This window comes from Dendrobates tinctorius, unplaced genomic scaffold (genome assembly GCF_039654945.1).
Source record: "Dendrobates tinctorius isolate UK_male_01 unplaced genomic scaffold, ASM3965494v1 ptg000184l, whole genome shotgun sequence".
NCBI lineage: Eukaryota > Metazoa > Chordata > Amphibia > Anura > Dendrobatidae > Dendrobates > Dendrobates tinctorius.
This window is the reverse complement of record NW_027361851.1, coordinates 1,499,829-1,523,320: the sequence shown is the minus strand read 5'-3', so window position 1 is coordinate 1,523,320 and position 23,492 is coordinate 1,499,829. Positions and strand designations below refer to the sequence as shown.

General features: G+C 45.8%; 1 protein-coding gene across 3 annotated transcripts in view; it reads right to left on the bottom strand.

Moving 5' to 3' along the window:
* The window catches only part of LOC141055108 (erlin-1), a 123,555-nt gene that overhangs the window by 50,829 nt on the left and 49,234 nt on the right, over positions 1 to 23,492 (bottom strand). For all 3 annotated transcript variants that reach the window (XM_073552066.1, XM_073552065.1, XM_073552064.1), the window contains exons 4-5: positions 23,167 to 23,213; positions 20,564 to 20,625 (exon numbers count right to left, since the gene is read on the bottom strand). In XM_073552066.1, coding sequence (XP_073408167.1) covers positions 20,564 to 20,625; positions 23,167 to 23,213 — 109 coding nt within the window. The remainder of the gene's footprint in view (positions 1 to 20,563; positions 20,626 to 23,166; positions 23,214 to 23,492) is intronic.

Genomic DNA, 23,492 nt, shown 5'->3' with positions numbered 1-23,492 from the left:
GACTATTCCATCAAAGTCTGCATTTCAAAACGTCACTACTTCCATTCCGAGCCCTGACGTGTGCCCAAACAATGGTTCCACCCCACATATGGGGTATCAGCGTACTCAGGACAAACTGGACAACCACCTTTGGGGTCCAATTTCTCCTGTTACCCTTGTGAAAATAAAAAATTGCGAGCTAAAAAATCATTTTTTGAGGAAAAAAAAATTATTTTTTATTTTCATGGCTCTGCGTTATAATCTTCTGTGAAGCACTTGGGGGTTCAGTGTGCTCACCACACATCTAGGCAACTTCCTTATGGGGTCTAGTTTCCAAAATGGGGTCACTTGTGGGGGGTTTCTACTGTTTAGGCACACAGGGGCTCTGCAAATGTAACATGACACCCTCAGACCATGCCATCAAAGTCAGCATTTCAAAATGTCACTACCTCCCTGCTGAGCCCCGACGTGTACCCAAACAGTGGTCCCCCCACATATGGGGTATCAGTGTACTCAGGACTAACTGTACAACAACTTTTGGGGTCCAATTTATCCTGGTACCCCTGTGAAAATAAAAAATTGCGGACTAAAAATATTTTTTTTAAGAAAAAATACGTTATAAACTTCTGTGAAGCACCTAGGGGTTCAAAGTTCTCACTATGGATCTATATAAGTTCCTTAGGGGGTTTAATTTCCATAATGGGGTCATTTGTGGGGGAGCTCCAAAGTTTAGGCACACAGGGGCTCTCCAAACACGACATGGTGTCCGCTAACGATTGGAGCTAATTTTCATTTCAAAAAGTCAAATGGCGCTCCTTCCCTTCTGAGCCCTGCCGTGCGCCCAAACAGTGGTTCCCCCCCCACATATGGGGTACCAGCATACTCAGGACAAACTGGACAACAACTTTTGTGGTCCAATTTCTCCTGTTACCCTTGTGAAAATAAAAAATAGCGTGCTAAAAAATCATTTTTGAGGAAAAAAAATGATTTTTTATTTTCACTGCTCTACGTTATAAACTTTTGTGAAGCACTTGGGGGTTCAAAGTGCTCACTACACATCTATATAAGTTCCTTAAGGGGTCTAGTTTCCAAAATGGTGTCACTTGTGGGGGAGCTCCAATGTTTAGGTACACAGGGGCTCTCCAAACGCGACATGGTGTCCGATAACGATTGGAGCGAATTTTCCATTCAAAAAGTCAAATAGCGCTCCTTCCCTTCCGGGCCCTGCCGTGCGCCCAAACAGTGGTTTATGACCACATATGAGGTATTGGAGTACTCAGGAAAAATTGTCCAACAAATTTTAGGATCCATTTTATCCTGTTGCCCATGTGAAAATGGAAAAACTTAGGCTAAAAGATAATTTTTGTGAAAAAAAAGTACTTTTTTTTTTTTACGGATCAACTTGTGAAGCACCTGGGGGTTCAAAGTGATCACTATGCATCTAGATAAGTTTCTTGGGGGGTCTAGTTTCCAAAATGGGGTCACTTGTGGGGAAGCTCCAGTGCTTAGGCGCACAGCGACTCTCCAAACGCGACATGGCAAGCGCTAAATATTCCAGCATATTTTCCATTCAAAAAGTCAAATGTGTTCCTTCCCTTCCGAGCCCTGCCGTGCGCCCAAACAGTGGTTTATGACCACATATGAGGTATCGGTGTACTCAGGAGAAATTGCCCAACAAATTTTAGGATCCATTTTATCCTGTAGCCCATGTGAAAATGAAAAAAATTAATGATAAAAGAAAATTTGTGGTGCAAAAAATAAAATGTCCATTTTTTCCTTCCACATTGCTTTAGTTCCTGTGAAGCACCTGAAGGGTTAATAATCTCCTAGAATGTAGTTTTGAGTAGCTTGAGGGGTGCAGTTTTTAGAATGGTGTCACTTTTGGGTATTTTCTGCCATATAGACCCCTCAAAGTGACTTCAAATGTGAGGTGGTCCCTAAAAAAAATGGTTTTGTAAATATTGTTGTAAAAATGAGAAATCGTTGGTCAACTTTTAACCCTTATAACTTCCTAACAAAAAAAAAATTGTTTCCAAAATTGTGCTGATGTAAAGTAGACATGTGGGAAATGTTATTTAGTAACTATTTTGTGTCACATCACTCTCTGGTTTAACAGAATAAAAATTCAAAATTTGAAAATTGCGAAATTTTCAAAATTTTCACCAAATTTCTGTTTTTTTCACAAATAAACGCAAAAAATATCGACCTAGGTTTACCACTAACATGAAGCCCAATATGTCACGAAAAAACAATCTGAGAATCGCTAAGATGCGTTGAAGCGTTCCAGAGTTATTACCTCATAAAGGGACACTGGTCAGAATTGCAAAAAATGGCCAGGTCATTAAGGTCAAAATAGGCTGGGTCATGAAGGGGTTAAATATAAGCAATATATGTGGGAGTCGGAGTCGTGGAGTCGGAGTTGGTGTAAGGGAAATTGAGGAGTCGGAGTCGCAGGTTTGGCTTACCGACTCCACAGCCCTGGTGGGCAGTGTACAGCCTAAGTTCCTGTTGGCAGTTACCTTGATCTGCTCCTTGTCTACATTTTCTGCTAAAGCCTTTGTTGATTCAGAAGCAGCCTTGAATCTGACGGATCTTGACTTTGCCAAACGTTGTGGCTTACACATGGTGCCCCTGAGAACCCCTATTCCCTTGAGGGGGATGGATGCTACCCCTTTGGCGGAGAATAAACCCGTTTTGGACCCAGGAAATAATGCGGGTCGCCCTGAACCATCAGTAGAATTGTAAATTTTTGGTGTTGCACAATTTGCATGATAATGTTGTGCTGGGTTTTTCCTTGGTTGCAGGCCCATAATCCTGTTTTGGATTGGAAAGCTGTGTCTGTGGTGAGTTGGGGTTGTCAATGTGTTCTTAGTGACACTCCTGTTTTCTCCACCTCTTCCCCAGTCTCAAGATGTTCCTATTTGGCTGATTTTTCTGATGTATTTAGTGCAAGTAAGTCCGCGTCTTTGCCTCCTCATAGGAGTTATGACTATGCAATTGAGTTAATGCCCGGTTGTAAATTTCCCAAGGGTAGGCTTTTCAACTTATCGGTACCTGAACATGATGCTATGTGATCTTATATCAAGGAATCATTGGAGAAGGGTCATACCAGACCATCCTCTTCGCCTTTGGGTGCTGGGTTTTTTTTGTGGCCAAAAAGATGGCTCATTAAGGCCATATATTGACTATCGTTCCCTTAACTAAATCACTGTTAAATATCAGTACCCGTTACCCCCGATTTCTGATTTATTTTCTAGAGTTAAAAGTGCTTGTTGGTTTACCAAATGTCACGTCGCCGTCAGACTCAGGGCTTGCTGTTCCGGCTTTAGGCACTAGGAGGCGCCAGACTGGCACGTCGCCACCAGGCTTGGGGCCTGCTGTTCCAGTCGCGGCCACTAGGAGGCGCCAGACCACCACTTCACCGTCAGACTCAGGGACAGCTGTTCCTGCCTCGACCACTGGGAAGCACCGTGGTTCGCCCGTGAGTGATGGTGGTGACAGAGAAGGGGCTTCTGCGCAGACATCTGGTGGGCGCAGGCTCCGCCCCTCTGTCAGTTGTCAGGGGGTGCATCACCATCTGGCCTAGTCCTGGGGGCGGTCCTAATGACAACATTAGTACGGGAACCTGTGAGGGATGACCTGATCCCTCAAATACCTTGGGACTGGTCTTGCAATCCGCCGCATATATTCTTGGTTCCCCTGCGTGCTACTGTCTGATTTGCTATAGTTAACTCTGACCTTAGCCTGGATATCTGACCATTCTATTGCCTGATTTTTGGCGCTGACCTTGGCTTGGATTCCTGACCCTTCTATTGCCTGTCGTTTTTGCACCTTTGCCTTGCTCCCGGTTTTTGACGCCGACCTTGGCTTGGATTCATGACCCTTCTTCTGCCTGCTGTTTTTGTACTTCTGCTTTCCGCCGACCTCCGACTCCTGTCTCCGGAGCACTATTACAGGTTTTAGTTTTAACCCCTTGACGACTGTTCTGCTCTGGTCCATTGCGCCCCTAGACAGCTACCCCCTGGGCCTTGCTACAATTCCAGATCCCTGTATAGGGGTTAAGGGTCTCGGGGTTACTCAGGGCGCTGTCCTACTGCAGCCCAGATTAGCAGACGGTCGTCACACCAAACTTGACCTCAGGGGGGCGTATAATCTTATTCGCATCAAGCACGGGGATGAATGGAAGACAGCGTTTAATACTCCGGAGAGACATTTTGAGTACCTGGTGATGCCTTTTGGGCTCACTAATGTCTCTTCCGTCTTCCAATCTTTTATGAACGATATTTTCCGGGACCTTGTGGGTAAGATTTTGATCATTTATCTGGATGATATTTTGATTTTTTCCAGTGATTGGGATTCTCATGTGGAACATGTCCGGACTGTGTTCCGGATTTTGAGGGAAAATACGCTTTATGTTAAGGGATCAAAATGTATTTTTGGTGTACAGAGGATTTTGTTTTTGGGATTCATTTTGTCCCTGTCTGCTATTGAAATGGACCCGGCCAAGGTACAGGCCATTTATGATTGGGTTCAGTCCACTTCTCTGAAGGCTCTTCAGAAGTTTTTGGGCTTTGCTAATTTCTACCGTAAATTTATAAGTAATTTTTCTGGTATTGTTAAACCACTGACGGCTTTGACCAAAAAGGGCACTGATGTGGTGAATTGGTCTCCAGAGGCAGTCGCGGCATTTCAGGAGCTTAAGCAGAGATTCACTTCTCCTCCGGTTCTACGGCAACCTAATGTTTCAACCCCATTTCAGGTGGAAATAGATGCTTCTGAGATTGGTGCAGGAGCTGTTTTGTCTCAGAGGGATCCGGTAACCTCTAAGATGAATCCCTGTGCCTTCTTTTCTCGAAAATTTTCTCCATCTGAACGTAACTATGATGTGGGAAATCGGGAATTATTGGCCATGAAGTTGGCATTTGAAGAGTGGAGACATTGGTTGGAGGGAGTTAGACATCAAGTTATGGTCCTCACCAATCACAAGAATTTGATTTATTTTGAATCAGCCAAGCGCTTGAATCCTAGACAGGCTAGGTGGGCCTTGTTTTTCACACGTTTCAATTTTGTGGTCTCCTTTCTTCCGGGCACTAAGAATGTTAAGGCGGACGCCCTTTCTAGGAGTTTCTTTGCGGATTCTCTTGACCGAGCCTACTACCATTATAAATGAGGGTGTAGTTCTTTCTCCCGATTTGAGATGTGCCCTGGAGGAATTTCAGGAGGATAAACCTGAACGATGCCCTATGGGAAAATTGTATGTCCCTGCCAGTGGAGGAAAAGAGTAATGTCTGAAATTCATTGCTCCACATTGGCTGGTCATCCAGGTATATTTGGTACCAGAGATTTGGTGAGTCGGTCTTTTTGGTGGCCTGCCTTATCTCGTGATGTCAGGAATTTTGTGCATTCCTGTGGGACTTGTTCTCGGTCTAAGCCCTGTTCTCGTGCTAGTGGTTTGTTGATGCCCCTGCCGGTGCCCAGGAGGCCGTGGACCCATATCTCAATGGATTTTATCTCTGATCTCCCTTTCTCTCAGAGAATGACTGTTATTTGGGTGATCAGTGATAGATTTTCTTAGATGGTCCATCTTGTACCACTCCCACAGTTGCCAAGTGGTTCATTTGCACGGGATTCCTGAGAACATTGTGTCGGACAGAGGGGTCCAGTTTGTTTCCAAATTTTGGAGAGCTTTTTGTTCCAAACTGGGAATTCAGTTGTCTTTCTCCTCTGCATTTCATCTTCAGACCAATGGGCAGACAGAGAACAAACCAGAAGTTGGAGTCCTATTTGAGATGTTTCATATCTGCTGATCAGGATGATTGGGTCTCATTTTTGCCCTTGGCCGAATTCGCGCTAAACAATAGGGCTAGTTCTGCCACTTTGATGACCCCTTTCTTTTGTAACTCTGGGTTTCATCCTCGATTTTCTTCGGGGCAGGTGGAAGCTTCTGCCTGCCCACGTGTGGATTCTGTGGTAGAGAGAATGCAGCAGATTTGGGGACCAAGCAGTGGATAAGTTGTCCCACTCTCAGGAAAAGGCCCAACGGTTTTCCAACCGGCATAAGATCATGGGTCCCCGGTTTAAAGTGGGTAATATGGTTTGGTTGTCCTCAAAAAATATTCCCATGAAGGTTGCATCTCCAACATTCAAGCCAAGGTTTATTGGCCCTTATAAGATTTTGGAAATCCTTAACCCCGTTTCTTTCCGTTTGGCTCTTCTAGTTACGTTTAAGATTCATAACGTTTTTCATAAATCTTTGCTGAAAAGGTTTGTGGAGCCAGTAGTTCCCATGGCGGTGCCCCCTGACCCTGTACTGGTTCAGGGTAATTTGGAGTATGAGGTAGAAAAGATATTGGATTCTCGTCTGGCTAGACGGAGACTTCAGTACTTGGTCAAGTGGAAGGGTTATGGCCAGGAGGATAATTCTTGGGTCTCTGCTTCTGACATCCATGCCAAGAGATTGATTTGTGCCTTTCACCGGCCCATCCTGATCGGCCTGATGGCATGGATGAGAGTTTGGTGACCCCTCCTCAAGGGGGGGGGATACTGTTGTGAACTCCCTTGCTCGCATTTCTGAGCCGAAGCTCCCTCTGCTGGTTACTGAGTGTAGTGGAGCTGGCCAGGTGGATGGAGGTTCTCCACCTGACGACCATAATTGGGAACCTGGGATTACTGGCTGGGAGCATATAATGGAGCTGGCTGCCCTTGAAGGTTGCTGGTGATTTTTCCTCCTTGTGCATTTGGAGTTCTTTTGTCCCCTGCCTGATCTGCATGGTTCCGTTAAGTGATTTTTTTTTGCTAATCCATACCATCTATTCTGGTTGTGTCTTTTTTTGCTTTCTCCTCTGTTGCTAGGGTTCAGCGAGCTCCCTGCTGGGGGCAGCGCTGGGCCCTGTTTCATATGTCACAGCTTGTTCAGTCCCCTGTTATGTTAGTATATTTTTGCTTCCAGTTTATACGAGAGTGCTGATCTAGCGGGGGTGAGGTCGTGTGACCTCAGGTTTTTTGTTTATCAGAAGTGTTGGACTTTTTAGGGTTTTGTGCATGATTGCAGATAGTATCTTTTTTGTCCTGTCCTGTCTAGACAGCTTGGGCCCCACCATTTGCTCAGTCTGTTTTCTGCCAGTGTTTGTGTCTCATCTTGTCTCACCGACAATATATGTTTGGGGTCTGTTTATTCCTTTGGGGATCTGCTTCGGGGCAGTTTAGATTTCACCTGTCTTTAGGCTTAGTTAGTTCTCCGGCTGTGACGAAGCATCTAGGGCATCGTAGGAACGCTCCACGGCTACTGACAGTTGTGTTGATAGGATCAGGGGTCTGCAATCCGCTTGGTTACCAACCTCTCTGATCTTCTGGTGGCCTGTTCCTGCTATCCTCCTTGGTGACCCATTCATAACAGCTAACTCTGACAAGGACTAGGTAATAGAGCCCACATTTTATAAGGGAAAGGAGTGGCTAACCGAGCACAGCTGAACACAGGAATTTTCAACATGGCACATTAACCCCTTCTGCTGGAATCTACACATTTAATAAGCCGAAGAAGTGCTTCTTAGTGGTTATAAATTGTGGGTTAAAAGCAAAAGAAAAGGAAAAATGTATCCCCAGACGAGTGCAAAACGCCCTCCAAAATTTGGAGATAAACTACACCCCCCGATCAGAAACAATATCAGTAGGAATCCCATGCAGTCTAATTATTTGCTTGAAAAAATTTGTGCCAGAGATTTGGCGTTAGGCAAAGCAATAAAATGAAACATTTTACTGACTGTCCACCATCAAGATTACAGTGTACCCTATAGACACAGGTAGATCCGTAATACAATCGACCGACAAATGATTCCAAGGTCTGCTGGGACTCTCCAATGGTTGGAAAGCCCCTGAAGCCCTTAAAAGATATAGTCATCCATGTTTGTCTTGTGGTAAAAAATTCCATTGCATTCCATTGGAAGAACCGTTTCCTTCCCAAAGTTGATGATATCTTACAGTTGATCGCACAACATAGATCCCATGAGTTGCATTTCGCATTGGCTAATGACCAATTCAGTAACTTCTACAGGAAATGGTCTAAATGGGACCAAACTTTCCCTACTCCTATTACTTGAATGAATCCTTTATCACTTAGTAATCTCCATATACAATAAGAAAAGCTGTTTTAGTTTTGCCTCTGACATAACTGATCTTGTATCTACTATTTGACATAGGGTTAGATCTGTAATGACACTCATTATACTAATGTGTGTTTTTATGTTCTTTATTGCTATTATTCTATTGTACAATCTTGTATTCTACATATTTAGGCGTTGGCAAGATACGTTTGTAAAATGACAACATTAATGCATGTTTTGCATTTTCTGTACATGATGTCAACTTGTAATTTCCCTACTTCCCCTTATCTTTCCTTCTCTTCCCATTCCCATCCCTCCCCCCCCCCCTGTCTTCCCCTCTCCCCATTGTTTAAAAGAATAAAATCTTTGGAAAAGGAAAGCCCCTGAAGGACAAGTAAGAGATTTTAGAATGCGCACAGATACTGCAGGCGGCCACATACTCCCGAACACCCTTATGAGCACCTGGCCATCAAAAACGCCAAATAACTAGATCCACAGTGGCCTTATTCCCAGGGTGTCCAGGTAACACCGTATCATGATGCTCAATGAGGACTCTAAGATGGAGATTGGCTGGAACGAACAGTTTACCAAGTGGACAGGTGGCAGGGGTGTCCCCCTGAGCGTCAACAACCTATCTTTCCAGATTGGAGCATAGAGACACCATCACTACCCCTTTTTGAAGAATAGGAACTGGTTTGCACATATCTCCTCCCCCAAGAAAGCAACGGGACAAGGCATCCGGCTTAACGTTTTTGATCCCCTGCCTAAAATTAACAAAAAAGTTAAGCATGGTAAAGAAAAATGCCCATCTTGTCTGTCGTGGTGTAAGACGTTTCGCCGATTCTAAGTTAACCAGATTTTTATGATCCGTGATTACCATCACAGGGTTAACCACTTCCTCCAAAAAATGATGCCACTCATCAAAAGCCCATTTGATAGGTAAGAGTTCCCTGTTACCAATGTCTTTATCTCTCTCAGCTGGCGACAGTTTCTTTGAAAAGTAAGCACATGGTTGCCATTTACCAGGAGACACACCTTGCGACAATACATCCCCCACTCCCACCTCAGATGCATCAACTTCCACAATGAAAGTCTGAGAGATGTCAAGTTGGAAAATAATCGGCGCAGAAGCTAAACACCTCCTCAACATGGAGCAGCAAATGTGAGCGGTACTAGCGGTGTAGAGGCAGCTAGCCGCTCTCAAGACAAGACAGACAGGACCTGCGGTCACGTGACAGAGCATCAGAGGAGGAGGGCGGAGCCTGGCGCCGCTGTAAGGGGAGTCAGCGTGGGGTTGCTGTGGCTCTGGGGGGCACCTGCAGGAAGTAGCGGAGGTCCCAGGAGTGTTAAAGGGGAAGCAGAGGTAACGTAGTCACACAATCCAAAGTCAAAACACAGAGAGGGCAGCATAGTACACAGGGGCAGTCAGAAGGATAGTCAGAATCTATCAAGAGATCAGTTAACCAGGACGGGCAGTAAACAGTACAAAAACGGCAGGCAAGAATCACAACAGGGACGGAACCAGATCAACAAAGCACAGCAGGGTCAGACACACTCAGCCAAGGTTCAGAGTATAAATGACAAAGAATGATCTCAAAGTGAGGCTACAAAAAGCCTCCCAGGCCCCAGAAAGAGGCCACCAAAGTTAACCCTGCACTTACCTAATCCGAGAACCTAGTAAACCATGACAAGAAGTCCGTCTCCTTGTTGGGCATATCGGTAAGAGGTTTGGCTATTATCGAAAAGTTCTTTATGAATTTACGGTAGTAGTTGGCAAAACCCAAGAATCTTTGTAACGCCTTCAAATTCTCTGGACGATTCCAATCGAATACCGCTCAGACTTTCCCTGGATCCATGCGAAAATCGATGGCAGACAATACATATCCAAGGAATTGGATCTCCTCAACCGAGAACATACACGTCTCGGGTTTGACATACAATTTATGTTGCATAGTATGTGTGCTGTTCCGTCTAAGTTATGCTTATATGTTTCATAGACTATTATTTTTCATGCTTTGTATAATCTAGTCCTGCATTTGCTCTGCTACCACCTGCTGGTCTTTTTTCTGTATGGAAGCCTGCAGCTAATTAATTCTTGTACATGCCTTTCTCTTCCGGTTTAGAGGTTACGCCTTCTCTTCCTCTTTTCAGCCATTCTTAGTTTCATTTTCACCTGGGAGAGACATGCTTGTACCGAGCTGTGAAAGGCATCAGTTTTTCGACCACACTTCGTTGCTCACACCTTGTTGTTAACACTCTGCATTTCTGGAGAACCTGTTGTATTGCCAATCATGCACTGTATGTCCAGATTTCCAATTAAACAAGTCTGGACTTCACAATCCCTGGTGTTCATTATCTGTCTGGACGCTGAGCAAGCATGGTCCTTTTGCCCTGCATTAAGGAAACGAAGGTAGGAATCTCTCCCAGCCCCTATTCAATACCAGCCACATCTTCGTTCACCTCATGCGGGCACAGAACAGTATGTGTAAGATCTGCCTGACATGTCCCTGGTGTGACTCAAGGTTAAGTGAAAAAATAAGAATATCGCCCAGGAAGATCACAACGAACCTGCCTACCAAGTGACTAAAGATGTCATTAATAAAGTGCTGAAAAAACAGAGGGAGCGTTCATCAGCCCGAAAGGCATCACCAAATTCTCACAGTGTCCTTCAGGCGTATTGAAGGCAGTCTTCCACTCATCCCCCTTTTTAAATACGGATGAGGTTATATGCCCCTCTGAGGTCCATTTTAGAGAACCATTTTACCCCAACAATTTGATTAAAGAGGTAAGGGATCAGAGGAAGCGGAAACGGATCATGGACAGTGATCACATTGTCTGGAAATCCAGGCAAGGACTTAACCTTCCATCTTTTTTCTTAGCAAAAAAAAAAAAAAAACAGCAGCAATGGGAGATGAGGACGGTCTGATAAGACCAGACTTTCTGTAATATAGTCCTTCATGGCCTGCTGCTTTGGACCTGAGATGTTATAGAGTCTGCTCATGGGCAGCTTGGCACCAGGAACCAGGTTGATAGCTCAGTCATAAGGTTCTTTGCTCCCCTGTCATTAAACACACGCACGAAGTCTGACAGGTATTTGGGCACAGACCGGGTATCCACCCCAAACAACCAGGTATCCACTCCAGCCAACCGGGTACCCAAGCAGTGTTCTTGACAGCATGCCACTTCCTGTGTCTGCCAACCAATTACCGGGTTGTGCAGAGGAGGCCAAGGAAGTCCTAGTACCACAGGTGAGGGCAGGCCCTCAAGCACATATCAGTTTAACACCTCAGTGTGTATGGCCCCACCTTTATCCACAAGTATCGGACCACCTGCGTAAAGTCCCCCTGTCTTGGGGGGGTGGAGTACATAGGAATAATAGGTATGGGTCTGGACATCAGTATATACACAATGAAACAGATGTACATGAAACAATGGAAACAAAAAGAGTCCTTTATCCTTTATTCCTTGATCTCCATTTACAATTTAGCTGGCTGTTCACAGAGTGCTATATCCAAGCATATTAATGGGAAGTTGAATAGAAGGAAAAAGTGTGGTTAAAAAAAAAAGCTGCTCAAGCAACCAGGATAACCGCAGTCTTGAAAGGATTGTTGAGAAAATGTAATTCAAAGATTTGGTGGAGATTCATAAGGAGTGGACAGCTGCTGATGTCATTGCTTTCAAGAGCCACCACACACAGATGTATCCAGGACATGGCCTACAAGTGTCGCATTCCTTGGGTCAAGCCACTCATGACAAACAGAATGCCAGAAGTGTCTTTCCTGGGCCAAGGAGAAAAAGAACTGGACTGTTGCTCAGTCGTCCAAGGTGTTGTTTTCAGATGAAAGTAAATTTTGCACTTCATTTGGTCCTAGAGTCTAGAGGACAGCGCGACAAACACCTGGTGTTTGGGAGGTCAAACCCGAACAGTAACACGGACTTCCTGGTGAAGTCCTTGTTTGATGTCCTTGCCCGAACACTAGATGTTCAGCACAGACTCCGAAGTTAACTGGTCGGGTTCGGCCATCTCTAGCCTTTACTGAAATCGAGCAAACTATATTGCCTAGAAAGTTGCAACCATCTTTCCCAGGACCCTCATACAAAAATAAACAGAATGTCAGCCCGGTCGTTTTATGTCCTTATGGAAACTGAAGACATACCGCTGAACAGTGTCTAGCACCATTCCCAGAAACAGAAGCCTATGTGTTGGAACTAAAACAGACTTTGTCCTGTTGACAATCCAACCGAATCGCCTCAGGGTCTGAAGAACGATTAGTAGGCTCACTAAATTTTGTGCTAAGGATGCCACTTTGACAAGAATGTCATCCAAACAGGGGAAAACAATTACTCCTCTGGACAGTAGTAATGCCATAAAAGGGACTAGGATCTTTGTAAATACCCTGGTTTCTCTGACCAGCCCAAATGGGAGAGCCTTGACCTGATAGTGATCTTGATTGACCTCAAAGCAAAGAAATCGAACAGAGTCAGGTTTTTGGAGAATAACGTAAAGTTTGAATAAAACCCTTTGAAGCGCTCTGAAGTGGGGTCACTTACAATCAACCCCTTCTTGAAGCAGGGAGGTTATCGCCTGGGATACCGGGACCAAGTATAACAGGTTCGTGATGAGGGGACTATGTATATGTGGATTGGGGACATGTATATACCAGGATGAGGGATATTAGTACAGAATTAGTTCAAATTTTTTCTATTTTCCTCCTCTAAAACCTTATGGTCTGCTGTGTATTATAGTCCAAAAACTACGGTACACCAGGTTTCCATCTAAAACTCCAAATGACGCGGTTCACATGAAACCTTTGATAGATACAATCACTATAATGAAGCAGCAGAGTTACTCTGGACGCAGTCTCGTTTCTGTTCAGTGGCGTCCTTGTCAGAAGTGCACAAAAATTTGGCTTGATCATAGGCCAAACTGTATCCACAGTGTCTCCCACCTGCCTTATTCAAGGGAACCTTCCACCGCAGTATCTGTCTGAATCATGTATTTCAGACATTTACACGGAAACCTGTTATGATTAGGTCATTGAGGAGAATAGCCCGGGAATAAGCTAGGCAACCAGAATACCAGAAAGGTTGGTATCTTAGCGGATTGCAGACCCCTAAAACTAACAACACAACTAGAATTAGCCGTGGGACGTACCTACGATGACCTAGACACCTCGGCACAGCCAAAGAGTTAACTAATCCTAAAGCAAGAAAGGGGAAAGCTAAACTGCCCCGGAGTAGACCCCCAAAGGAATAGATAGCCCCCAAAAATATATTGCTGGTGAGACAAGATGAGGTACAGACACAGGCAGAAAATAGAGTGAGCAAATGATGGGGCCCAAACTGTCTAGATAGAACAGGACAGGAAAGGATACTGTCTACAATCACGCAAGAAACCCTAAGAAAAATCCAACACGTCTGATATGCAAAAATACTGAGGCCACAAGACCTCTCCCCCACTAGATCAGAATTCTGGTGTGAACTGGAAGAAAAACAAAATATACTGATATAACGGGACTAGCAATATTGAACAGACGGACATAAGCTGTGGCATTTGGAACGGGGTCCAGCACAGGTCCCAGCAAGGAACATTGCTGAACCCACACAGCAAGGCAGAAAGCAGAGAAAGGCAAAAACTGGATCAAATGCAAAAAGACCCAGCAAACAAATAACTTATATGAACGATGCAGGACCAAGCAGGGGGCAAGCAGACTTCAAAATGTACAGGAAGAAAACCAAATCACCAGCAACAACTGAGGGAAGCCTGCTCACTTAAATCTTCCCAGTCTGTAACACCTGACCTCCAATCATCCTCTTCAGGTGATTGACTTCTGTCAACTTGACCAGCTCCATTACCCACAGCAACCACCAGAGGGAGCCCAAACTCAGAAGTCAGGTCACAAGTGTTCACAACAGAAACCTTTGTGTAAGCAAACTGCATAGAGTGAAGGACAAATGTGAGCCTTGCTGTGATTTTTGGGAGGCAGAATGAACAAAAATCAGCAATTCAGGATTTTTTTTATGTAGTTTATAGTAAGATAAAAGTAATAAGATCGCTTTACTCTTCAGGTCAGTACGATTACAGCGATACCAAATTGATAAAAGTTTATGCTTTGCCGCTTTTACACAATAGGATCTATCTAAAAGAAAAAAAAGAATTGTTTTTGCATTGCTGTATTTTGAGAGCTATAGCATTTTATTGTTCCACTAATGGAGCTGTATTGCAACTTTTTTTTTTGAAGGACAAGATGGTGTTTTCAGAGATTTTTTTTAAATTTAACAATTTTGATTGTGATTTTTTTTTAATGTTTTTTTTTTACTTAGTCCCTCTATGGGACTTTAACTTTTATCACTCTGATCACTGGTATAATGCACTGCAATGCTTTATACCTGTAAGTGTTACACTGACAGAAGCCTCTTAGACCATGTTCTTACAAGCTGGCCGTAGCTGGCAGACCCACAATGACGTCGTGGAGGCACCAATTGGGTGAGCCTCCTCCCTTTCCCAGCATCCTAAATGTTGTGATCAATATCAATCACGGCATTTAGGGGGTTAGACAGCCAGGGGTAGTGAGGGCACCACTCCTGGCTGTGATAGCTGGGTCTCGGCTATCGTCAAGCCGAGATCCTGTGCTGTGCATGATCACCAAAACGTACCTATACATCATCAGCCGGAAACCCCTATCCAACCAGGACGTACAGGTACATCAAATGTCATTAAGGTGATATCTGTATATAAAGTATGGCCACCACCTTTAATCCCTCTTTTACATCATTCTAGTATAGTGCATGCATGTTCCCAATCCCCTTGCAGATTAAAAAAAAAACCTTTAATTATACCCACAGAAAGCACTGGTCTGGTCCAATGGGCGTCTCTGGTGTCGATCCAGCGCCTCCTGTCTTCCAATGAATCCCGTTCTCCTTCCCTGCTCTGTGTGCATGACACGTTCTACATCAGAGTGTGTGTGCCCCCCCCCAATCACGCTCCTACGCATTGCACTTCTCTCTGCCCTGACGAAAGCAGAGGAAAGTACTGTAGTGCGCATGGGCCGACTTTACATCCACATTATCGGCGCTCTTTGACCTTTCCCGGTGCAGGTGCATTACTGTACTGTGCAGAGAAGAGAGAAGTGCGCTTGTGCAGCAGCATAATTAGGGAACTTTATGGATGCCGTTTGTGGATGAAGCAGGAAAGGAGGTGATCAAGATAAGTCTTGGGCCCCTCTTAAGGTGTGCAAGCAGTGTGTCGAGAGTTTACGGATGTGGACCGTAATACCTATGGCATTCCATTGACTTACCGTACATACTCGTGTATAAGCAGAGTTTTTCACCACATTTTTTTGTGCTGAAACCCCCCCCCCTTGGCTTATACACGTGTCAATTGTCCAGAAAGCCAGCGACGAAGGGGGAGCGGCGGAGCAGTGGGTCACAGGAGGCAGGAGCCGGCGACTGTAACTGTGCCCATTGCTAAAGAGAAATGAATATTCATTTCTCTTATGACAGCATACAGTGACATCCGACGGCTTCCAGAATACATCCTACTCACCCAGCAGCGTGCCCTCGCAGCGTCTAGGTGGTACCGGCGACGCCTTTGGAAGTGGAGATGCGTGCATATTCATTACCTTAATGATCGGCACCACGTGATCGCGCCGGTAGAGCTGCTGGAAGCTGGAACCATGGAGATGCTGCAAAGATGCCGGGATCACAGAAACGCTGCAGGGCACGCTGGTGGGTGAGCAGGATAGAGGATAAGGAGCCATGCATACAGTGGCAGGGACCGGGGAGCCATGCATACAGTGGCAGGGACCGGGGAGCCATGCATACAGTGGCAGGGACCGGGGAGCCATGCATACAGTGGCAGGGACCGGGGAGCCATGCATACAGTGGCAGGGACCGGGGAGCCATGCATACAGTGGCAGGGACCGGGGAGCCATGCATACAGTGGCAGGGACCGGGGAGCCATGCATACAGTGGCAGGGACCGGGGAGCCATGCATACAGTGGCAGGGACCGGGGAGCCATGCATACAGTGGCAGGGACCGGGGAGCCATGCATACAGTGGCAGGGACCGGGGAGCCATGCATACAATGGCAGGGACCGGGGAGCCATGCATACAATGGCAGGGACCGGGGAGCCATGCATACAATGGCAGGGACCGGGGAGCCATGCATACAATGGCAGGGACCGGGGAGCCATGCATACAATGGCAGGGACCGGGGAGCCATGCATACAATGGCAGGGACCGGGGAGCCATGCATACAATGGCAGGGACCGGGGAGCCATGCATACAATGGCAGGGACCGGGGAGCCATGCATACAATGGCCGGGACCGGGGAGCCATGCATACAATGGCCGGGACCGGGGAGCCATGCATACAATGGCCGGGACCGGGGAGCCATGCATACAATGGCCGGGACCGGGGAGCCATGCATACAATGGCCGGGACCGGGGAGCCATGCATACAATGGCCGGGACCGGGGAGCCATGCATACAATGGCCGGGACCGGGGAGCCATGCATACAATGGCCGGGACCGGGGAGCCATGCATACAATGGCCGGGACCGGGGAGCCATGCATACAATGGCCGGGACCGGGGAGCCATGCATACAATGGCCGGGACCGGGGAGCCATGCATACAATGGCCGGGACCGGGGAGCCATGCATACAATGGCCGGGACCGGGGAGCCATGCATACAATGGCAGGGACCGGGGAGCCATGCATACAATGGCAGGGACCGGGGAGCCATGCATACAATGGCAGGGACCGGGGAGCCATGCATACAATGGCCGGGACCGGGGAGCCATGCATACAATGGCCGGGACCGGGGAGCCATGCATACAATGGCCGGGACCGGGGAGCCATGCATACAATGGCCGGGACCGGGGAGCCATGCATACAATGGCCGGGACCGGGGAGCCATGCATACAATGGCCGGGACCGTGGAGCCATGCATACAATGACCGGGACCGGGGAGCCATAAATACCAGGACAGGGGAGTCAAGCATACTAGGCCAGGGATGAGGGGACAATGCATACCCGGCTTATAATCGAGCCAATAAGCTTACCCAGTTTTCCATGGCAAAATTAGGTGCCTCGGTTTATACGGCACTTTTTTGGAATATGAAAACTTGTAACTTCAAGAAAAAAAAATTATAAAATAGAGTATCAAAGTCTACCATCAGCAATATGTCCAGTGATTCATTCAGCCGAAATCTCACTGCTAGTTTTCCTTGAACTATCCTCTTTTTTAAAGAACAGTATTATGGTGATAAAGTGACAGCAATGATGAAGATTTTGAAATTTAAAATGTCTGTCTGTAAAGGATTTGACCAGCATGAGTTGAATGATTTGGCACAAGATTTGGGACTATCAAAAAGGCTTCAGAACTCTTAGCATCAAGATTGCATGATAAAAACTTGCTTGAAAATGGAGAAAAGGTATCCTACTACTAATACTTTACAACTGAAAATGACTTTGGGTATTGCCATAACATACATGTTTAATTGAGGAATTGGAAACTTCAATCTATAACTCAAATGATTGGAGCTTGTTTATTGATAGATCAAAAGTGTAGTTTAAAGCAGGGGTCCCCAACCGCCGGTCCGCGGCCCAGCACCGGGCCGCTGCAGTGCCCCTGCCGGTCCGCGGACACAAGGGGAGCCAGGGGCGGCGCGCAGCAATTCTTAGCGGCGGCCAGGGAGCGATCCAAGCAGCTCCGCTGCCTGCAAGAGGGAATAGCAGGAGTGGAGCTGCAAGGACCCGTCCACTGCGTCCAGCTTCCTGCCCGCCGCCCGCGCTTCCTGTCTCTGACTGACACAGAGAGGAGCGCGCCGCTGCTGTGTCAGAGCGAGGAAGCGCGGGCGGCGGGCAGGTCAGAGGTGGTGTGTGTGTGTGTATGTATAATGTGTGTGTGTATGTATGTGTGTGTTGGTCTGTGTTTGTGTAGCCTGGCCCTGGAGGAGATGGGGACATGAGAAGGCCATGAGGGTGATGGAGAGAAGGCAGTGATGGGGTGAAGGCAATGATGGGGAGAGGGGAGTGATGGGGTGAAGGCAATGATGGGGAGAAGGGAGTGATGGGGTGAAGGCAATGATGGGGAGACAGCAGTGATGGGGAGAGGGGAGTGATGGGGTGAAGGCAATGATGGAGAGACGGCAGTGATGGGGTGAAGGCAATGATGGAGAGATGGCAGTGATGGGGTGAAGGCAATGATGGAGAGATGGCAGTGATGGGGTGAAGGCAATGATGGGGAGAAGGGAGTGATGGGGTGAAGGCAATGATGGGGAGAAGGGAGTGATGGGGTGAAGGCAATGATGGGGAGAAGGGAGTGATGGGGTGAAGGCAATGATGGGGAGAGGGGAGTGATGGGGTGAAGGCAATGATGGGGAGACAGCAGTGATGGGGTGAAGGCAGTGATGGGGAGAGGGGAGTGATGGGGTGAAGGCAATGATGGGGAGACAGCAGTGATGGGGTGAAGGCAATGATGGGGTGAAGGCAATGATGGGGAGACAGCAGTGATGGGGTGAAGGCAATGATGGGGAGAAGGGAGTGATGGGGTGAAGGCAATGATGGGGAGAAGGGAGTGATGGGGTGAAGGCAATGATGGGGAGAAGGGGGTGATGGAGAACTTATTCAAAACCTATGGTGAGTTGAGTCACATTATAAATGTTATTTAATTATAAGTATGCACTGCTACACTACAACCGTGTCCATAGCCCCACCCCTGTCACACCTCCATCCCCGCCCTGCCGGGCCATGGAAGAATGGTCTTGCTTGAAACCGGTCCCTGGTGCAAAAAAGGTTGGGGACCACTGGTTTAAAGCATGTCCTCCTCCACGATGGCAACTTATTTGGTGTAGTCTAGCTGGCTATACAGTTTCTCTTTGTGAAGTATACAGACATAAAGAGAGTCAGTGAGTTGTTGCAGTATCACAAACACAATTGGATCATCTATGTTGACTTTAAAATGGTATGCTTACTTCTTTGTCAGCAACGCGGATACACCAAGTTTGTTTTCTTTGCATGTGGGACAGCAGAGCTCGTGAGAAGCATTGGGTGGAAATGAATGGGCCTCTAAGTTCTGACCTCAAAATCTGGTATTCCCACCCCAGCACATGAAACTGGGTCTCATGAAGCAATTTGCTAAAGCTTTGCCAACTGAAAGAGACTATTTCAAGTATCTCATGTTGGCATTTCCTAGCTGATGTGTTTTATGGTCCACAGATTTGGTAGCTCAAACATGAACATTTCATTGGGATAATGTCAGGACTTTAAAAGAATGCCAAGTTATCATTCAAAGTGCTTGTCAAGGACTTTCTTGGAAACACACAAGCATCAAGGTGCATTTTCTGCATAACCATCTTGCTAACTCCCTGAAAACCTTTGAGCTGTCAGTGATGAGCAAGGTAAACGATTCCACAAAGATTTGAAGGTCATGGAAGGGCAGTATCAGAGTAGAAGGGTAGAATAAATTTTTACCATAACTACCAACGTACATTAGTACTTGTACACAATTTGAGTTACAGTAACAATATATTATTTGTATGAACACAATAGTTTTAAATACACATTACATTCAGGTTATTTTTTGCAATATTTTCTATTGCATGCACATTTTGTATGGTTTTGGAGACAAAGGGAGGGCATGCTGTAGCTCAAAAAATTGTTGTGATAGAGAAAAAAATGTGAGCCCACATCAAAAGTAGGGACACGACTGATGACATATATGAACGTCAATGGTCATGAAGGGGTTAAATAGTTTTGTAACCTTTTCAAGCTAAAAATGTGCAAAGAGGGTAAAAGACAAGAAAATATCTAAAATTCATCAACCTGTATGCACCATTTTGAAGAATTTGGCACAAATAAAACAATGAATACCACAAGACAAAAATGAAAGGTCACTTAAAGGGAATCTGTCATCAATTTTTTTGCTGCGGCCATTGGCATCAGGGGCTTATCTACAGCATTCTGTAATGCTGTAGATAAGCCCCCGATGTTACCTGAAAGAGAAGAAAAATGAGTTAGATTATACTCACCCAGGGGCATTCCAGGTCCGGTTCCGGAGGGAGTCGCGGTCCGGTCCGGCGCCTCCCATCTTGCGAGTCCTGCAGTGCACAGGACCTCTTCCGGCGCCTGCGCACTGCAGTAATCTGCTCTGCCCTCAACAGGGCAGAGCAATGCGCCTGTGCCTGAGCCGCGACGGCAAGGAATTAAGAGGACGTCATCGTTGCAAGATGGGTGACGCAGGACCGCGACTCCCTCCGGACCCGACCCAGAGCGTCCCTGGGTGAGTATAATCTAACTCATTTTTCTTCTCTTTCAGGTAACATCGGAGGCTTATCTACAGCATTACAGAATGCTGTAGATAAGCCCCTGATGCCGGTGGCCGCAGCTAATAAGCAAAAAAATTGATGACAGATTCCCTTTAAAAATTGCAAATTCTAAATCTGTGAAATAGACTAGCACACATACACAGCAGTACTGACCCGCAGAGGGAGTCAACATGTTAACAACTTCAATCCGGTCAAAGTAAATCATTACACCGCCACTGGAAGAAAAGAAAGAAAATGACAACAACATATTACTAGTAAAAAAATGAAGAGCAACATGAAACAATGAGAAAAGACAGATATAGCCATGTTGTGTGTACAGGACGTTTTCATCATTATATTTATTAATGCTTTCCTGTCATTTCAGGTAACGTGTCAGTATAAACCGCCATGTTTGTACATGAGGACTAATACTATTTCTCACCTTAGGTTGGGGTCAGACTTGCGAGAAACCCGGCAGTGTCTCGTATCTTAATACTCAGTACTGCCGCCGGCACTCGGACCGGAGCTGTGGCTGCATGTATTTCTATGCAGCTGAACACTCCGATCCGAGTGCCAGGTATTGACGTGCGAGACTCATCAGAGTTTCTCGCAAGTCTGACCCTGGCTTTATAGTACTTATTTTCTGCATGTGTCATCAATTCCTTCTGAGGCCTGTAATGTTTAGTTGTCTCTGATCTGATGGGTGGAGATTAGCTACTGGAATGTCTCCTGTAAAAAGTACAAAGAAACAGAGGGATTCCTGCTCTTCTTATAGGACATGTTCAGAAGTAGAAGCAAGGTCTGAGCAGTAATGAGCACTAGAAGCCCAGCTTTGGGGTTCGCCATATCACTCACTGCGTCAGCACATCTGCCTTAGACGGCCTCTTCCGCCTACTCAGCCTAATGGTAGGTTTGACCTAACATACAGTGGCACAACAAAGATTTTGCTACAACTATCACTTTAATCAATTTGGTCATCTCATGTGGGCCAAAATGACGTTGTGGGCCCCTTATGCTCCAGGAGCCACTGCAATCCCTCTATCTGCTCTAATTCCGCCCCTGCTGACACCTCACTGTTCTGGCATTTCACCTTGCTTTGATTATGACGGATTTCAGCAGTTTTTCAGAGTGGCTGGCAAGTTCAGGAGGGAGAGGACAAAGTGGCTCATAAGCGGAGACAGAGGAAAAAAAATTCTTTAAAGGTAATCTGTCAGCATGTTTTTGCTATGAAGACAGCAGGAGATAGAGGCTGAGACACAGAATTTAGGGATGTGTCACTTGTCAAAGTGCTGCTGTTGCTTACTAACTGTGAAGGATTTATCACTGAGGGTATGTGCAGCCTTTCAGTAATTGGCAGCGCTTTGGACGCAGCACGTCTGCTGCGTCCAAAGCGCTGCCGGCTAATAAACGAATGTGAATCTTCATGTGTTCATTGAACCGTGTGCAATCACCGCATCCTATACATTGCACTGGTGATGTTCATCTTGTGGAGACTCACGTCTCCGCAAGATAAATAGAATTGCTGCAGTCTGGAAAAACGCGCCACATGTCCATCTCCGCAGGTAAGCCACGAGCGTATCAGGACGCATAGTGAGCATAGGATTTCTTAAAATACCGTCCACTACACTGCAACATCTCAACGCTGTGCAAGTACGAAGCATCCAACCCGCAGTGCTTACTGACCATGTCTATGGACTTTGTACACTGAGAGACTGATGGGCAGGGGCAGCTTCCTCAGCTCTGCTTCATTCTAAATCTAAAAGCTGATTGTGTCAGAATAGCTGCCCCCTGTAATCTAAGTGATACATGGTTGGATTCAGCTTCTCTTTACCTACATCAGGCTGCTCTCGGATGAGGTAGCAAAAACTGCTCTCAAAGATTCACTTTAATAAGATACATGAAACACACTTAAGGCTGTGTGCCCACGTAGCGATTTTTAAGCGTTTCAGCGGCGTTTTTTAACGCACGATTCTGCCGCGGAAACGCTTAAAATAAACGTTCCATGCATTTGTAATAGAAAATGCACATGTTGTGCCAATGGTGCGTTTTTACCACTGCGGAATCGCTTAGCGGTAAAAAATGCAGCATGCTCATTAATTCTGCGGAATCGCCCCCCGCGATTCCGCATACCATCAATTATATGAGCAAAAACGCATGGGAAAACGCATGTCAAAACGCTTGACAATCGCGTCAAAAACGCGTGTCAAAAAACGCATGTGATTTCCCTGGCAAGGGCATGCGTTTCTGCTCAGGAAAAAAAAAAATTCGCTTGAAAATCGCTACGTGGGCACATAGCCTAAAAGAGTTTTCCCACAAAGTACATTTTAATCAATATATCTTAGAATAATAATAATTTCCACAATTTGATGTGTGTAAATAAAATGTTCCCGTGCTGAGATAATCTTATTAAATGTGCCCCTGCTGTGTACTGTGTAATGGCTGTGTCTGGTCTGATCATACCACAGCTCCTGGGAGGGGAGCAAAAGAATATACAGACAGGACAGTATGGGATCACAGCTGAGTTTTCTTGTCAGGCAAAACATTTCACTGCCTATTTTTAATCAATGTTTTACCTCAAAAAAGAATCAGCTTTGTTCCCGTACTGTAATGTCTGTATAGTATTTTGCCTCTTTCCCTGCCCAGTAGCTGCAAAAATAGCAAATTTTGAGATTAGACTTGTAATATTACTAAATACATTTTATGAGAAAAGTATCAAAAATAGTTACCACACATTTTAAAAAAACAGGTCTTTATAAAGGAATAGTACATGTACATACCTGGTACCACAAGGTACATTTTTCACCTCATCAGTTTGTAAAGTCGTCTAAACAAAGAAATCAGATTTAATCACTTAGCACCAACATATTTTGCAGCATTTCTCAAGTCAGAGAACTGAAAACAGATTCCAGACATTACAGAGTATCAAGATGACGATTAAACCTAACAAGATAAGCTAGGGCAGGGTTTTCAATAGTTTACAATGTATGAAGAAACAGATGGAATAAGAGTGTTTGTTCTGTACAAATGTCCAGCCTCAAGTAATCTCTCTTATCCTTCTTTTATTGTGGGCCATTAGCATAACTAGCATAACTTCTTGGCAGTA